The 19,040-nt window shown below is 37.1% G+C and overlaps 1 protein-coding gene across 7 annotated transcripts in view; it reads left to right on the forward strand.

Annotated features, from left to right (window-relative positions):
* The window catches only part of GNE (glucosamine (UDP-N-acetyl)-2-epimerase/N-acetylmannosamine kinase), a 74,171-nt gene that overhangs the window by 34,869 nt on the left and 20,262 nt on the right, over positions 1–19,040 (forward strand). For 6 of the 7 annotated variants that reach the window (XM_057722204.1, XM_057722207.1, XM_057722206.1 and 3 more), the window contains one exon: positions 16,220–16,671. In XM_057722204.1, the coding sequence (XP_057578187.1) occupies positions 16,220–16,671 (452 nt within the window). Of the gene's footprint in view, positions 1–13,610; positions 13,828–16,219; positions 16,672–19,040 lie in introns of those variants that run through there. The other variant, XM_057722208.1, reaches the window with a different exon arrangement.

The following is a 19,040-nucleotide window of genomic DNA, read 5'->3' on the forward strand; positions in this document are numbered from 1 at the left end:
GTAGTGGGATTGCTGGATCATATGGTAGTTCCATTTTTAGTTTTTTAAGGAACCTCCAAACTGTTTTCCATAGTGGCTGTACAACTTACATTCCCACCAACAGTGCAGGAGGGTTCCCTTTTCTCCACACCCTCTCCAGCATTTATTGTTTCTAGCTTTTTTTGATGATGGCCATTCTGACCAATTTGAGGTGATACCTCATTATGGCTTTGACTTGCATTTCTCTAATGATTAGTGATGTTGAGCATCTTTTCATGTGTTTGTTAGCCATCTGCAGGTCTTCTTTGGAGAAATGTCTATTTAGGTCTTCCGCCCATTTGTGGATTGGGTTATTTGCTTTTTTGACAGTGAGCTACATGAGCTGCTTGTATATTTTGGAGATTAATCCTTTGTCTGTTGCTTTATTGGCAAATATCTTCTCCCATTCTGAGGGTTGTCTTCTAGTCTTGTTTATGGTTTCTTTTGTTGTGCAAAAGCTTTTAAGTTTCATTAGGTCCCATTTATTTATTCTTGATTTTATTTCCATTCTAGGAAGTGGGTCAAAAAGGATCTTGCTTTATGTCATAGAGTGTTCTGCCTATGTTTTCCTCTAAGAGTTTTATAGTGTCTAGCTTTACATTTAGGTCTTTAATCCATTTTGAGTTTATTTTTGTATATGGTGTTAGGAAGTGTTCTAATTTCATTCTTTTATATGTAGCTGTCCAATTTTCCCAGCACCACTTATTAAAGAGGCTGTCTTTTTTCCATTGTATATTCTTGCTTTGTCAAAGATAAGGTGCCCATATGTGCGTGGATTTATCTCTGGGCGCTCTATTTTGTTCCATGATCTATTTTCTGTTTTTATGTCAGTACCATACTGTCTTGATCACTGTAGCCTTGTAGTATAGTTTGAAGTCAGGAAACCTGATTCCTCCAGCTCCGTTTTTCCTTCTCAAGATTGCTTTGGATATTTGGGGTCTTTTGCATTTCCATACAAATCATAAAATTTCTTGTTCTAGTTCTGTGAAAAATGCCATTGGTAATTTGATAGGGATTGTGTTGAATCAGTAGATTGCTTTGGGTAGGATAGTCATTTTCACAATGTTGGTTCTTCCAATCCAAGAACGTGGAATGTCCCCCCATCTGTTTGTATCATTTTTTATTTCTTTCATCAGTGTCTTGTAGTTTTCTGCATACAGGTCTTTTGCCTCCTTAGGCAGGTTTATTCCTAGGTATTTTATACTTTTTGTTGCAGTGGTAAATGGGAGAGTTTCCTTAATTTCTCTTTCTGCTCTTTCATTGTTAGTGTATAGGATTGCAAGAGGTTTCTGTGCATTAATTTTGTATCCTGCTACTTTACTAAATTCTTTGATTACTGCTACCAGTTTTCTGGTAGAATCTTAAGGGTTTTCTATGTATAATATCATGTCATCTGCAAACAGTGACAATTTTACTTCTTCTTTTCCAATTTGGATTCCTTTTATTTCGTTTTCTTCTCTGATTGCTGTGGCTAAAACTTCCAAAACTGTGCTGAATAATAGTGGTGAGAGTGGGCACCCTTGTCTTGTTCCTGTGTTTAGAGGAAATGCTTTCAGTTTTTCACCATTGAGAGTGATGTTGGCTGTTGGTTTGTCATATATGGCTTTTATCATGTTGAGGTAACTTCCTTCTGTGCCCACTTTCTGGAGAGTTTTTGTCATAAATGGGTGTTGAACTTTGTCAGAAGCTTTTTCTGCATCTATTGAAATGATCATATGGTTTTTATCCTTCAATTTGTTAATATGATGTATCACATTGATTTGAGTATATTGAAGAATCCTTGCATTCCAGGGATAAACCCCACTTGATCATGGTGTATGATCTTTTTAATGTGCTGTTGGATTCTGTGAGCTAGTATTTTGTTGAGGATTTTTGCATCTATATTCATCAGTGACATTGGCCTGTAATTTTCTTTTTTTGTGACACCTTTCTCTGGTTTTGGTATCAGGGTGATTGTTGGCCTTGTAGAATGAGTTTGGGAGTGTTCCTCCTTCTGGTATGATTTGGAAGAGTTTGAGAGGATAGTTGTTAGCTCTTCTCTAAATGTTTGATAGAATTCGCCTGTGAAGCCCATCTGGCCCTGGGCTTTTGTTTGTTGGGAGATTTTTAATCACAGTCTCAATTTCTGTGTGTGTGATTGGTCTGTTCATATTTTCTATTTCTTCCTGGTTCAGTCTTGGAAGATTGTACTTTTCTAAGAATTTATCCATTTCTTCCAGGTTATCCAATGTATTGGCATATAGTTGCTTGTAGTAGTCTCTCATGGTCTTTTGTATTTCTGAGGTGTCCATTGTTACTTCTCCTTTTTCATTTCTAAATCTGTTGATTTGCATCTTCTTCCTTTTTTTCCTGATGAGTCTGGCTAATGGTTTATCAATTTTGTTTATCCTCTCAAAGAACCAGCTTTTAGTTTTATTGGTCTTTGCTATTGTTTCTTTCATTTCTTTTTCATTTATTTCTGATCTGATCTTTATGATTTCTTTCCTTCTGCTCACTTTGGGGTTTCTTTGTTCTTCTTTCTCTAGTTGTTTTAGGTGTAAGGGTAGGTTGTTTATTCGAAATTTTTCTTGTTTCTTGAGGTAGAATTGTATTACTATAAACTTCCCTCTTAGAACTGCTTTTGCTGTGTCCTGTAGGTTTTGGGTTGTTGTGTTTTCATTGTCATTTGTTACTAGGTATTTTTTTATTTCCTCTTTGATTTCTGCAGTGACTTCTTGGTTGTTTAATAGCATATTGTTTAGCCTCCACGTGTTTGTATTTTTTACAGTTTTTTTCCTGTAATTGATATCTAGTCTCATGGCATTGTAGTCAGAGAAGATGCTTGATATGATTTCAGTTTTCTTGAATTTACCAAGGCTTGATTTATGCCCCAAGATGTGATCTATCCTGGAGAATGTTCCCTGTGCACTTGAGAAGAAAGTGTTTTCTGTAGTTTTTGGATGGAATGTCCTATAAATATCAATTAAGTCAAGATGGTCTGATATCTCATTTAGAGATTGTGTTTCTTTATTTTCTGTTTGGATGATCTGTCCATTGGTGAAAGTGGGGTGTTAAAATCTCCTACTATTGTTGTGCTACTATCAATTTCCCCTTTTATTGTTGTTAGCATTTTCCTTATGTATTGAGGTGCTCCTATGTTGGGTGCATAGATATTTACAATTGTTATATGTTCTTCTTGGATGGATCCCTTGATCATTATGTAGTGTCCTTCCTTGTCTCTTGTAATAGTCTTTACTTTAAGGTCTAATGTGTCTGATATGAGTATTGCTACTCCAGCTTTCTTTTGATGTCCACTTGCATGGAATATCTTTTTCCATCCCCTTACTTTCAGCCTATATGTGTCCCTTGGTCTGTAGTGGGTTTCTTGTAGGCAGCATATATAAGGGTCTTGTTTTTGTATCCTTTCAACCAGTCTGTGTCTTTTGGTTGGAGCGTGTAATCCATTTACATTTAATGTAATTATTGACATGTGTGTTCCTATTACCATTTTCTTCATTGTTTTGGCTGTGTTTGTGTATGTCTTTTTCTTATCTTGTGTTACTGCTTAGAGGAGTTCCTTTAGCAGTTGTTGTAAGTCTGGTTTAGTGGTGCTGAATTCTCTTAACTTTTGCTTGTCTGTAAAGCTTTTGATTTCTCCATTGAATCTTAATGAGATTCTTTGCTGGGTAGAGTATTCTTGGCTGTAGGTTTTTCTCTTTCAAGACTTTAATTATCCCCTGCCACTCCCTTCTGGCCTGCAGAGTTTCTGCAGAGAGATCAGCTGTTATCCTTTTACCCATTTTAAATTCCCTGATTTAGGAGTAGAATGTTGCCATGCTTTAAGGACATCAGGATGGCAAAAGTCTCACAACGAGGGGTTAATATTTGTAGAAGCAGAAGTAATCTTATCTACTCATGCCATGTTTTTCATAAAATACTACTTCTTCACTTAACCAAAGTAACAAAAGATCTTAAAAGCAAATATAAATTACTTAAAGGCAAGGCAACTCACACAGTCTGTTATCAAAAGTAGCATTTTAAGAAACGTTTGTTTTCTTAACAGAGAGAGAAAACCCAAATTTCAGTCTGGAACCAGCTTATTGTTAATAACAAAATTTATTTACCTAATTAATTTCAATTTAATCTTAGAAAATGCTTCCTATAAATCCTGAAGAGGCAGTATTTTTGTAAAGGCATCAGAGTAAAACCATAACTGTCTATACTAACAAAAGACTTAAGGCATGTTTAAATCTGATTACAATGTAATTGATAAAGTAACTTGGTTACTGTTGTGACAGACAACACTTTCAGATAATAACTAGTACTATGACTGATAATGTCTTACCAGGACATTTTAGAATTTTAGGAATTCCATATAATTTCTAGAATATTTGTATTAGTAAGCAATTACCATATAATATCAAAGGCGTTTAGAACACTCAATCAGATAGGATCACAATTCATTATAAAAAAAATTATTTGCTTAACCAAAGTAACAAAGATTTCAAAGGCAAATATAGAACAGATCACTTAAAAGGTAAAGAAACTTAAAACCTGTTATCAAGGGCAGTTCAACATTTTAAGAAATTTTGTCCTCTTAAGAAAGAGAAAAGCCAAATTCAAGTTTTGCACCCACTTACTTTTAAAATTCATTTACTCAGTTACGTTTATTTTAACCTTATTCAGTCCTGACCACCCATAAAGCTCTTTTCGGGGCCCACTTTCCACAAGACTTCCCTCACTTTCTATAACCACCTTATTTTCTCAGTCAGAAATAGCCACCTGTAAGTCAGACTTACTTCCTTTCCCCTTAATGGCATGCAGTTCCATTCTGCATACCTTCTGTACTGAAAACATACATTTTATTTCCCTACTGTATACTGAATTGTTTCCTTTATTATTTCTGTTAGCTTTAGTTACATGTTTAAATTAGAATCCTCATCTCTTAAAACCTTAATTTCCTGTGAAAACTAAGTAAGCATTTATGAACTGTCCTTTACATTAGCATTCTGTAAATTGGAGAACATAAATACCAGTGATAATTTCTAGAAAAATGTTCTTTCTTATAGAAAATATCTCAGTGTGGCACCAAACACATTTATTAATAGTTCTAAACCTTTTGTTTATCTATAAAAGGAAGCCAGTGTTAAGTAATTAGTGTTTCAGTCTTATTTTGAGAATGACCTAGCTATTCAGTAAGCTTCCATCATTTAACTTGATTTAGCACAACTCTAAATTTTAAGCTGTTGAATATTTGGAGAGATTATTCTTAGGTAGACAATGCTTAAAAAATAATTATTCCTAAAAGTTTACTTAAAGCTCTTATCTCATTTGTATTTTCTTCTTTAAAAGTTTCTTCACCCGGAGTTTCTTCCCTTGCTGACAAATTTGCAACAGATAGCTTATATTAAACCTAGGCACAATATTATAATTAATGTTGACAACTTTAAAAACATGTCTACATTAATTAACAAACTTAAACATTAATACCAGATATTAATTTAGTATTGAATATTTCCCAGTTCACGTGAACCTGAAATATATTTAGCTTAATTTCTCTTGTATTTAGAATTATTTGATTTGTAAGTGCTTACTTTTCTTTTAAGCCAATTAAATGGAGCTATTTTAACCAGTTTTGTCCAGAGTCTAAAGAATATTGTGGCCATCCAGTGTCAAAAAAAAAAAAAACCATACTTCTTTTTGTCATAGGACCATAGCTATAGGTTGAAAAGTTTTTCCCAAGGGACTCCCAGATGAAGGTGGAACCTTAGAGGAAGTGCTTCCCATTTTTGCTTGAGCAGTTGATAGCAGGCCTCAGGTGTTCATGTGCTCAAATCAAAACATAAACCTTCACCTCGTCAGCTGGAAGTCACACATACACCTACACATAAACCATAAAAAAAAAAGAGAAACATATGGCGGAGACCTGCCCAACGTGACTTCCGAGTCCCTCTCGACCTGGACCGTAGCCCCAGTGTGGCGCCTTACATCAAAATTTCCCTTTGCAGGGAGAATTCCACATCAGAACCTCCCTTTGCGAGAGAGTTCCACATCAGAACCTCGCTTTGTGGGGAGAGTTCCACATCAGAACCTCCCTTTGCGGGGAGAGTTCCACATCAGCATTACCCTTTGCGGGAGAGTTCCACATCAGAACTTCCCTTTGCGGGGAGAGTTCCACATCAGGATTACCCTTCACAGGGAAATCCCCAAAGTGGAGAATTCCACAAATTGGAACCTAAGTTCCTGGGGGCGGTCAAAGGTCAGGAGTGCACGCCAGGAGATTCACATAGTGCTGACAGGTGTGTTGCGACATCCATACACTGTCTCGCTAGTCCTTCAATATTTAATGTTTCTCAGAGTGGAAGTCCAGGCCAAGGTGGGTAAGAGAAGAGAAGGTGTCCTCAAGGCAAAAGAAGCCTCTGCAGCTGCTAGCTCAGCCTCTTCCCTGTTCTCCACTGTAGCCTTGGAGTTCCACAGCGGAGTTGGCTGGTGGGGTGTGCTGGGGCACAGCCCTGCGACAGGGAGTCCCTGGCGATCTGGTCTCTGAGATATCCTCCAACTCTCTGCCCTCCCGAAGGAGGCTGGCATGGAGAGACATCCCCGAGCTTCCGATCAAGCCAGAGGGCCCTGCGGGGCCGCCTGCCCGTGAGCAGATACTGGACGAGCCCCCATTTTGTTGCCATAATAACGGCTACTCTGTACACTGAGGCCTAATAGAAATACGGAGACAGAGATTTTGGAGGAAGAGAGAGATGGCTTTATTTTTCTTTGCCAGGCAAAGGGAAGACACAGCAGGCTAGCGCCTCAAGAACTGTGCCCCTATTTCTTCTTGATTCAGCTTTGGTGGGCTGTATGTTTCTGGAAAGTTGTCCATTTCTTCTAGGTTGTCAAATTTGTTGGCGTATAATTGTTCATAGTATTCTCTTATGCTTTTTTGTATTTCTGTGGTATCATTTGAGATTTCTCCTTTTTCATTTTTTATTTTGTTTATTTGGGTTCTCTCTCTTTTCTTCTTGGTGAGCCTGGCCAGAGGTTTGTCAATTTTGTTTATCCTCTCAAAGAACCAACTCTTGGTTTTATTGGTTTTTTTTTTTCTATTTTTAGAAATCTCTATTGATTTCCCTTTGATCGTTATTATTTCTTTCCTTCTGCTGACTTTAGGTTTTGTTTGTTCTTTTTCTAATACTTTTAGGTGGTAGGTTAGGTTTTTTGAGATTTTTCTTTTTTTGAGGAAGGCCTATATTGCATGAACTTCCCTCTAAGAACTGCTTTTGCTACATCCCATAACTTTTGTATGGTTGTGTTTTCATTGTCATTTGTCTCAAGGTATTTTAAAATTTCTGTTTTGATTTCCTCGTTGACCCATTGGTTTTATAGTAGCATGTTGTTTAGTCTCCATGTAATTTTCTTTTCTCATTTCTTTTTCTGTGGTTGATTTCTAGTTTCATGCTGTTGTGGTCAGAGAAGATGCTTGAAATAATTTCTATACTCTTAAATTTGTTGAGGTTAGTTTTGTGCCCTAGTTTGTGGTCAGTCCTAGGGAATATTCCATGTGCACTTGAAAAGAATGTGTGTAATGGGTTTTTTGGATGTAATGTCCTGAAAATATCAACTAAGTCTAACTCATTCTGTTGTATCATTTAGGATCTCTGTTGCCCTATTGATCTTCTGTATAGAAGATCTGTCCATTGATGTGAGTGTGGTATTAAAGTCTCCTACTATTGTCAATTTCTCCCTTTATGTCTGATAGTATTTATGTTTTGGGGGGCTCCTAAATTAGGTGCATATATGTTGATGAGTATAAAATCCTCTTCTTATATTGATCCTTTTATCATTATACAGTGTCCTTCTTTACCTTTCTTTATTGCCTTTGTTTTAAAGTCTATTTTGTCTGATATGAGTATTGCAACTCCTGATTTCTTGTCATTTCAGTTTGCATAAAATATGTTTTTCCATCCCTTACTTTCAGTCTATGTGTCCTTTGCCCTCAGGTGGGTCTCTTGTAGGCAGCATATTGTTGACCCTTGTTTTTTTTAATCCAATCTGCCACTCTGTGTCTTTTGATTGGAGCATTCAGTCCATTGACATTTAAGGTAATTATTGATACCTGTGTATTTATTGACATTTTAAACCTTGTTTTCCAGTTGATTCTGTGTTTCTTCTTCCTTTTTCTTTTTCTTTTTTTCTTTTTTTAGTGGTTTGATGGTTTCCTTTTGTTTTATGCTTGTGTTTTCTTCTTTTTGGTTTTTGTGAATCTATTGTATGTCTTTGGTTTGTGGTTACTTTGTGTTTCAAGTTTGTTAACCTCTTCCTGTATCTGCTTGCTTTAGCCTGATAGTCATACAGGCTCAACACATTCTTAAAAAAAAAAAGGAATCTACATTTTCTTATTCTCCTTCCCCACATTTTGTGGTTTTGATGTCCTATTTTACATCTTCATATTTATCATTTTGCTGTTCCTTGTATTTATTGTGACTTTCACAAGTAGGTTTTTTGGTTTGTTTTGTTTTTTTGGATCTGTATATTGGCTTATTTAAGTGATTTACTTTCCAATTGTGATTTCCTCCTTCCTGTATCTTCTTGCTTCTTTTCTCTTTCCAGAAGACCTTTCAGTATTTCTTTTAGGATAGGTTTAGTATTACTGCATTTTTTCAGTTTTTGTTTGTCTGAGAAATTCTTTATTTCTACTTCTAAATGGTAATCTCGCTGGGTAGAGTATTCTAGTTTGCAGATTTTTCCCTTTCAGGTCTTTGAAAATGTCTTGCCACTCCTTTCTGGCCTGCAGCATTTCTGTAGAGAAAGCAGCTGATAGCCTCATGGGGGTTCCCTTGTAATTAACTCTTTTTCTCTTGCTGCATTTAGAATCCTCTCTTTATTTTTAACTTTTGCCCTTTTTATTACAGTATGTCTTGGTGGAGGTCTTTTGGTTCATCTTGTTTGGGACCCTATGTGCTTCCTGTATCTGGATATCTGTTTCCTTCTTTAGGTTTGGGAAGTTTTCTCCCATAATCTCTTCAAATGCATTTACAATCCCCATTTCTCTCTTCTTCTCCTGGAATTCCTATTCGTAGTTCGGCGCATTTTATCTTATCCCATAGGTCTCTTTTGTTGCTTTCATTTTTTGTGTGTTTTCATTTGGCTTTCTGTCTGCTGTGTTGATTGGGTAATTTCCATTATTTTATCTTTCAGGTCATTTATTTCTTCTGCATTATTCATTCTGCTAGTCTTTGCCTTTCGCTTTCGTCTAGGCAAATGAATTTTCTAATTTTTCTTGGCTCCTCCTTATAGTTTCTAGTTCCATTTTACAGTAATCTGCATTTCTGTTGATAGCCTTTCTTAATTTCTTCAGTATTTTCATTACCTCCTTTTTGAACTCGGTGTCTATTAGACCTAAGAGGCCTGTTTCGTTGTTTGTTCCTTCAGGGGAATACTCTTGGTCGTTTAACTGGGAGTGGTTCCTCTCCTTCTTCATTTTGCTTATATTTCTCTTACTCTGTGAGTTTAGGAGAAAAATTATCTACTTTAGTCTTGGAGAGCTGTTTATATGTGGGAGCGTCCCTGTGTAGCTTGTGTGGATTTAATGTTTTTTTGACATGAGGGCTGTTTTTAGTTTGGATGCTTGCCATCTCTTTCCTCTCGTGTACTCACTGTTATCCCCTTGATAGGGGGTATGCAGGTGTACGGCCTGTGTGCACTCTTGGGAAGGCAGGGGCAGTGCCAGGCACCCGCTTGCAGGACCCTCGGCACAGCCGCGGTCCTGCCCACCTCTAGAGTCTGAGATGGCAGTGGTGGCTCTCGCCCAGCCCGAGACCCCATGTAGGTATTGCCTTGCCCCCAGGTAGTGCTTGCGTGTAGAAAGACGTTCCTACGGTGGTCCCACCTCTCTCCTTGCGTGCCCCCCAACAGTGGCATTCTGCATCTCTGGTGGACCCAGGCGTTCTCCTACACCACACCCTAGCCCCCTCAGGCTGTCTCCCCTCGCAGCCAACCCCAGTCCTCTCCCTCTTCAGGGTCTGACTTCTGAAGGCTGAGCCTCAGCACCCAGCCCCCTCCTGCTGCAGCAGACGAGCATCTCAGGCTGGGGAGTGTCAGGCAGCAGCACGGACCGTTTGTACAGGTCTCCCTCCACTTTGCCCTTCGCAAACCAGTTGCTGTGCTCTCCTCTGAGGCTCTGAAGCTCCCCCTCTGTCCCGGCTGATCTCCCTGCCAGTGAGGGGACTTCCCAGTGTGTGGAACCCTTTCCTCTTTCACAGGTCCCTCCCAGGGCCACAGGTCCCATCCCGATTCCTTTTTCTCTCTCTTTTTAAATTTTTTTTTGTCCTACCCAATTATGTGGAGATTTTCTTGCCCCTTTGGAAGTCTGAGATCTTCTGCCAGTGTTCAGTAGACATTCTGTGAGAATCATTCCACATGTAGATATATTTTTGATGTATTTGTGGGAGAAGGTGCGCTCCATGTCCTACTCCTCCATCTTGATCTGATCTCAGCACGTTTTTTTAAGAGGCTACGGATGTTTCTAACCTCTAGGGATGTTTCCATCTTACAGTGCACGGGTCACCCCCCACAACAAAGATGTGTCTGGCCTAAAACGTCAGGAGTGCTGACATTGAGAGACCTTGCTCTATGGTATTTTCCCCAGAGAAACCTGCAGAAAATGATGGGAACCATGCTGTATTTTGGTCTGAAAGGTTAGCTTAATCATTAGCTAAGTGACTTGCTCCCCTATTAACATTAATGTCGGATAGATGGGATTCAGGTTCACGTTTAGCAAAATTGCACAGCACTTCATGACTCCATGACTTGGTACTTCAGGAATGCTTGAGAATTTTGAAGTTATGCATGCAACATGGAAGCAACCTAAATGTCCATCAGCAGATGAATGGATAAAGAAGATGTGGTACATATATACAATGGAATATTACTCAGCTGTAAAAAGGAATGAAATTGGGACATTTGCAGAGACATGGATGGACCTAGAGACTGTCATACAGAGTGAAGTGAGTCAGAGAAAAACATCATATATTAACACATATATGCGGAATATAGAAAAATGGTACAAATCAACTGGTTTGCAAGGCAGAAATAGAGACACAGACGTAGAGAACAAACATATGGACACCAAGTGGGGAAAGCGGGGGTGGGGGTGGGTGGGATGAATTGGGAGATTGGGATTGCCATATATACATTACTAATAAAAAAAATAATCAAATTGTACACTTTAAATATATGCAGTTTATTGTATGTCCAAAAAAACCCCCAAAACAAAAAAATAGTCATGCATGCAAAAATCTGCTGTACTATCTTTTCTCTGTGTGTGTGTGTAAGTAAATAACATTTTTTCTCTGTCTTCTTTCTCTCCCTCTCTCCCAAACACACAGTATTTAACACAGATAGAGTGCCCTGCATTGTATGCTCAACTGGTGCTCATTGCATTGTGAAGACCAGTTCCCATACCAACTAGTTTCTCATTTAGAGAGGGTTAAAAATAACTGTTGTAGTCAGAAGGATTAATATTCTAATGACTAAAAGAAGTTGCTCTGGATAGGAAATGAAAATAAAAACAAGGTGAAAAACTTAGAATAAGACTCTCAAACATGCTGCTTAATTGTGGAGGTGGGGGTATCTTCTTGGGAGAAGTAGAGTAATTTTTAAATCTAGTTGACTCTAACAGAATAAGTATCTTCAGCACAATTGTGCATAACTTTTGTATCTCAAGACAGCGGATAGTTGGCACTCTTTATGCAGCTGTCTGAGCATCTGTAAGAAGAGATACAGTAGGGGGATCACCCCCAATGTAAAAGCTGAGGAGAAAACTTAAATCCCTCAAGGATCAGATTCCCTCTGCTATTGGAGAGGTGAAGTTTGAGAACTGCTACTCTTATTTCTTTACACTTTTAATATGCAACAGCACAAAGAAAAGAAATAATCAGAAAACAGCTGATAGCTCATTCAACTGATTTTCCTCTGAGACTGATGCTTCCAAATTAGAGACAAGGTTATTTAAGAGGAGGAGGAGAGGTACTATCAGTAAAGATTAATGAGAAGATTGACTGTGGTGGTGTGGGTACCATGAAGACCCTACTGCTGTGAAGAGGTTCAGTTTGGGGACTTAAGGCAAATGTACTGGATCAAGTCTAATTTCATTCAGAGAATATACCGGTGGCCTAGTTTTGTTACAGTCCCATGGTTTTTGAAAATGTTCAAGTTTGGCAGCAGTTCAAACTAAATACTTAAAACATGTTTGTTTAATACAGAATTTAGTTTAAAAATAAACCCAATGTTTCTGTTTAATTCAGGCCTTAAGCGAATTCTTCAAGTGTATTTGGTGTTATGGGACATAGTGTTTTGTTTTTTGAGATACTATTTCAAGGGGATTCTGATTCTGGTTCCTGATTCAAATGGTTAGATATGAACTTTCTGTAGGCGGGGCAGTCTCAGAATTAAAGCAATCTTAGAAGAATTGCTGGCCAGAGGTTTCCAAATTTGGTTAAAAAAAAATTGATGTACAGATCCAGAAAGGTCAACAACCCTAATAGATAAATATAAAGAAGACTACATGTAGACATAGCATAGTCAATTTGTTGAAAACAAGAAAACCTTGAAAGCAACATGACAAAAATTACATTTCTTACGGGGGAACAGTGAATGATAACTAACTCACTGTCTGACTGTGGGGGCCAGAAGACAATGGAGTATCTTTAATGTGCTCAATAGGAGGGGGGAAACCCTGTTAACCCAGAATTTTTTTTATCTGTGAAAATATCTTTCAAAAATAAAGTTGAAGTAAAGATATTTTCAGAGAAAAGCTAAGCAAACTATCACCAGCAGGTATGTACTACCAAAAAGTTGTCAGATTCTTCAAACTGAAGAGAGATGATACCTGTTGGGAACTTAGATCTATAGGAAAGAGTGACTAGAAATGGTAAAAGTATATGCTTATATGTAAAAGAAAGAATGCCTTTAAAAAATAGACTTTGTTTTTTAAGAACAGTTTTAGGTCTAACAGCAAAATTGAGCAGAAGGTACAGAAGTTTTCCATACACCTCTCTTCCCCTGTATATGCATAGCATCCCCCCTTAGCAACATCTCCTACCACACCTCAGTGGTACATTTGTTACAGTTGATGAACTTCCATTGACACATTGTTATCACTCCAAGTCCATAGTTTATATTAGGGTTCAACTTGGTGGTGTAAATTCTCTGAGTTTGGACAAATGTATAGTGATATGTGTATTATAGTATCACACAGTCATTTCACTGCCCCTCAAATCTTCTCTACGTATTCATCCCTTCCCCGCAACAATCTCCTGGCAATCACTGATCTTTTCACCATTTCCATAGATTTTTGCCTTTTCCAGAGCGTCATATAGTTAGAATCATATACTATGTAGCCTCTTCATATTTGCTTCTTTCATTTAGTAAAATGCATTTAAGTTTCCTTCATGTATTTTCATAGCTTGATAGTCATTTCTTTTTATCACTGAATAATATTCCATTGTGTGGATGTATGATAGTTTATTTCTCCATTCCCTTACTGAAGAATATTTTGGTTGCTTCCAGGTTTTGGCAATTCAGAATAAAGCTACTATAAACATTCATTTTGCAGAGTTTTGTGTGACAGGTTTTCAGGTCATTCAGGTAAACCAAGGAGCATAATTGCTAGATTGTACGGTAAGAGTATGTTTACTTTTGCAAGAAACTGCCCAACTGTGTTCCGAAACGGCTGTATCATTTTGTATTCCCCGCAGCAGTGAATGAGAGTTCCTGTTGCACCATATCCTCATCAGCACTTAGTGTTGGCAGTGTTCTGGATTTTGGCCATTCTAATAGGTGTGTAGCAGTATCTCGTTTTAATTTGTGTTTCCTTGATGACGTGATGTGGAGCATCTTTTCATGTGCTTCTTTGCCATCTTTATATCATCTTTGGTGAGGTGTGTGTTAAGGTCTTTAGCCCATTTTTAAATTGGTTGTTTATTGTTGAGCTTTAAGCTCAGGGGTCAAACAGGAAATCCTAAGGAAAATTAGAAAATGATATGAACTGAATAATATTACAGTATATCAAAATTTGTGGGTGTAGATTAAGCAGAGCTTAGGGGGAAATTTGTAGCTTTAAGTACTTATGTGAAAAAAAGAAAAATTTAGAGTCAAGGATCCATTTCCACTTTAATGAGCAAGAAAAAATTAAGCCCAGTGTAAGTAGAAGGGAGGAGCAATAGAGTGGAAAATCAATGAAATATAAAAGTAGATTAAACAGTAGAGAAAATTAAGCCAAAAGTTATTTCTTTAAAATATTAATAAAATTGACAAGCTTCTGCAGAACAAGAAAAAGGGAACACAGAAATTACCAATATAGGATAACAAAGAAGATATTACTACTGATCTTACAGCCATTAAAAGAATAAAAGGAGAATATTAGGCCAGTAAATCTGACAATCTATTTAGATGAAATGGACAAACTCCTTGAAAAACACTGCTTACTAAAACTGACAGAAAAAAATAGAAAATCTCGATAGTTTTCTATTAAAGAAATTGAATTCTTTATCAAACACTCCTATAAAAATAACTTCCTACAAAGATGGCTTCACTTTTGAATTCTATCAGACATTTAAGATCCTATACAAAAAACAAAAACAAAACAAACAAACAAAAAGATCCTGTACAAACTTTTTCAGAAAATAGAGGAGCCATGGACTTCCTAGATTATTTAATAAGGTCAGCAAAATCCTGATATCAAAACCTGACAAAGACATTATAAGAAAATTCAGATCAGTATCCCTCATTAATATAGACATAAAAATTTTAAACAAAAAATTAGCAAATTACATCCAGCAATATTAAAAAAACAGATAATACGCCATGACCAAGTGGGTTTATCTCAGGAATTCAAGATTGATTTAACATGTGGAAATCAACTAGTGCGATTCATGTATTAACAGAATAAAGGGGAAAACCAACACAGTCATCTCAATAGATATTAAAAGAGCACTTGACAAAATTCAACAACTAGTTATGGTGAAAGCTTTTAGCAAACTCGGAATAGAAAGGAAATTCCTCAGTCTGATAAAGGCCACCTGTGAAAAACCTATAGCTAACATAAAATTTGTGCTTTCCTCCTAAGATGGGGAACAAGGTAAAGATACCTACTTTCACCACTTCTCTGTGTACTGGATGTTAACAGCCAGTGCAGTGAAACAAGCAGTATAAATAAAGGCACAAGATTGTCTTTGTTTACAGACAACGTCATAGCTTTTGTGTGTAGGAAAATCCAAAGGAATCTGTAAAATGACTACTAAGCCATCTGTATGGTGTATGTAAAGAATCCTTCATCATCTGAGAAAAGATAGTGTTAAATGGATTAAGTAGATTACAGAATTGTACTATGATGTGTTCTCAACCATGTTAAAATATCTTACGTGTAAAATGGCTAGAAAGAAATCCAAATGGTAATACTGATATTGCCAAGTGGTAGGTTTATGCATGATAATTTTCTGTATTTTCCAATTTTTAAATAATAAATGTATTATATATTTAGAAAAAAAGTCAGATCTTTTAAAATCTAGTCATAACAGACAGGAAACTTTAAGGCATTGAGAATTGCTGTTATTACTGAAGCATGAAACAGACCTGAAACTGCATTTCACAGCCAATTTAAACCTTACATTTTTACTCCAATCAGAATTATGCTGCTTTAATGGTACCGTACAAAGAGAATTCAGGAGATAATTTCCATCATTCAGAAATTTACATTATAGGGACATGTCAGGTATCCTGGTTCCATACTATTTTTTTTAATGAGCTTTGCTTTTATAAGTAACTTTTTTTCTATTAAGTAACATATTTCTTTTTAAAAATTTATATATATTTTTAAAAAGAAAGAAAAAGTTGTGACCAGTGTAAAATGTAGTCTCTTTTTTTCCTAATAAAAGCATTCTCCCTCCAGTGTTTCTCCCTCCAGGTGCTCACTGAAGGGGGCACAAGTTGCGACCTCCCAGGTGTGGGATGTGTTGATCTGGGTGGTGGCTAGAGGGGTGTTTGTGCAGAAAAATTAATCAAGTGATCTGTATATTTATGGTTTGTGCTTTTAATTTTTGTAAGTTATAGTTAAGTTTATTTTAACAAGGAAATTTTGTGAAATATTTTTCCCTTCAGGATTAATGTTCATGTTTTTATAGCCCTATACTTAAGAACATGCTCTCACATTTTTATTTCTCTCCTGCTTTAGAAACACATATCGCATGATTGAACAAGATGACTTTGACATCAACACCAGACTACACACAATTGTTAGAGGGGAAGATGAGGCAGCCATGGTGGAGTCAGTAGGCCTGGCCCTTGTGAAGCTACCAGATGTTCTTAACCGCCTGAAGCCTGATATCATGATTGTTCACGGCGACAGGTTTGATGCCCTGGCTCTGGCTACATCTGCTGCCTTGATGAACATCCGAATCCTTCACATTGAAGGGGGAGAAGTCAGTGGGACCATTGACGACTCTATCAGACATGCTATCACGAAACTGGCTCATTATCACGTGTGCTGCACCCGAAGTGCAGAGCAACACCTTATATCCATGTGTGAGGACCATGATCGCATCTTGCTGGCAGGCTGCCCTTCCTATGACAAACTTCTCTCCGCCAAGAACAAAGACTACATGAGCATCATTCGGATGTGGTTAGGTATGTGTCAGACTTCACTCAGTCTAATGATTGCTTTTGTCCGAAAGTTTGAATATGTTTCAGTCCTTTGGAAACTATTGTGGATAGAATGTTCCATTAGCAATCAGAAGGCTAAGGTTTTTAATTCATAGATCTCTCCCTATGGTATGACTTCAGCTCTCTGAGATTCACCTTTTCTGTAAAATAGACTTAATGGATTGAATTTTTAAAATCTATGCTGTTTTGTACAATGGAATGCTTTTAATCCATTAAATATAATGTTATAGGTGAATATTTATTTGCGGAGACAGATCCTGACATATCAAAAAAGAAAAAAAAAGCAAGCTACAAAATTATATATATAATATGATGCTATTTTTATAAAAACAGAAACATAATAGAAAGGTTGGTAAGTATGTGCACCGTCATTTACAATACTTACTTCTGGTTAGTAGAATTATGGGTGGTTTTTTTTTCTTCTGTTTTTTAACACAATGAAAAAAATTATTTTTAATTTTGATGCCTTTTATATGGGTTTGTTGGAATACTCAGATGAGATAATACTGAAAGCAGTTTGTAAGCCATAAGTACTTATTAATATAGGGGATTATGATTATTATTAAAACACATAAGTCATAGTTGTACCGTTAGAGTTTGTTACCTCTGTAAGTAAGCCTTAAGGTCTGAAATCTTCAATGATCAATGATCTAGATTCCTGGAAATTACTTTTTGCTAATCAGAGGCAAAGAAAATAGGTTTACAAACAATGTCAATAGTTAATTTATAGTGAGAGTACTATCTAGAGGACAAATCAGGACTAATCATCTATTTAGGTGTTTAGGACTTTCCTCTGTGAAGAGGTAGATCTGTTGAATAATGAAGTTAATGAATAGTATATTGATTTGATGATTGTGTAATCAAAGTGATTGTATATTTTTTAAATCCAGATCACATTAGAACAGGAAAGAAATTGGGTTTTTCTACTATATAAGTTAATCGATTCTATATATTTCTTATCCTTGGGCAGATTCGTAGCTATCAGGGAACCTGTCAAGATAATGCTGATGGAGCAGACTTCTGTCTCTTCAGTCTCCCCTTTTTTGCATGCTTCTAAGTAAACGTTCTCGCATTCTGTTCTGATTATACTGTTAGCACTCTATGTCTTCTGAAAAACTGTGTATTTCTGAAAAACTTGTAATGAATAGAAAATAACCCGTATAAAGCAGAATATAGCAAAATTGTACTTGTAGGGCTTACGGTTCTATTTGGAACCATTTAAGCAGTTTCTTTGTGAAAAGAATGACAAAACAGCAAAACCTAGATTTTTTTTTTTTTTTTTAAACCAGCAGGGGGAAAAAAAGACATTGAGCCACAAAGCCACCTACCCCTGGCAATAATACCTTTGTGTAAAGCCTGTACCTGCTTCTCAACCTACAATTTCTGATGTTTTCCTTCTGCTTATAGGAAAAATAGTATTGGGTAAGCCACTCAGAACATGCAGCTTTGTAACCAGAACATTAATAAATAACAGTCCTAATAAAAATATTAGCAAAGTTAAAAAGACATGTTATATTCCTAATAATGAAAGAAATACCACAGTAAACATAGAACTTTTTGTCTCAAAACCAAATAATGGTACCGCAGTGGAAAGGGTTGTGTGGAAGGGCTGAAGCTGCTGAGCTCTGGAGACCAAGGCAGACAGCATCAGAAGTCATACATCAAGGAACAGGTGCAGGCTTTGCACGAAGTGTATTCTTGCCAGGCATGGGTAGCTTCAGCTCGTCGCCTTGTGTTTACTTTTTCACTGTTCTTTCTTAAAAAAGCTGTCTAGTTTTTGCTCTTTTGTTTTTTTTAATGAAGAAACTGCTTAAATGGCTCCATGCAGAGCCTTCAGTTACAAAGTGCATTCCTTCTGCATTCTGCATTATAGGGTTATTTTCTATACACTGCAGATGTTTCTCAGTCACACTTAAAGTGGAAGATAAATGAGGTGTGGAAACTCTGACAGGATGAACTGCTGGAGTTTTTCTTCCTCTTCACTTTCCGTTGCCCCTTAGCAACATGTTGTGCAGAGCGACCCTGTGCGTGAGACTGCAGGCTCCACACGTCGTCACTCGCAAAGAGAAATCGCCACCGAGAAAGAAAGGCACAGCGATCACAGAGGCTTGTCCTATAAGTGTTCTCAAGACAGAGGACGTGGGCAAACTGGACCGAGAGAACGAGCGTGGGGTGAAGGGGCCTTGTGACTCGCACTGTATTTCACCACAGCTTGTTGTGTCCGTTTGCTGTAAGGTTCTTTGTAATCAGCCATGGGGAATCATGTATGAATAACTCAACTACTACGTTAAAGGCTGACAACATGCCTCTCTTTACCAGTCACAGACGAGCTA

Source organism: Hippopotamus amphibius, chromosome 2, assembly GCF_030028045.1.
Source record: "Hippopotamus amphibius kiboko isolate mHipAmp2 chromosome 2, mHipAmp2.hap2, whole genome shotgun sequence".
Classification (NCBI taxonomy): domain Eukaryota; kingdom Metazoa; phylum Chordata; class Mammalia; order Artiodactyla; family Hippopotamidae; genus Hippopotamus; species Hippopotamus amphibius.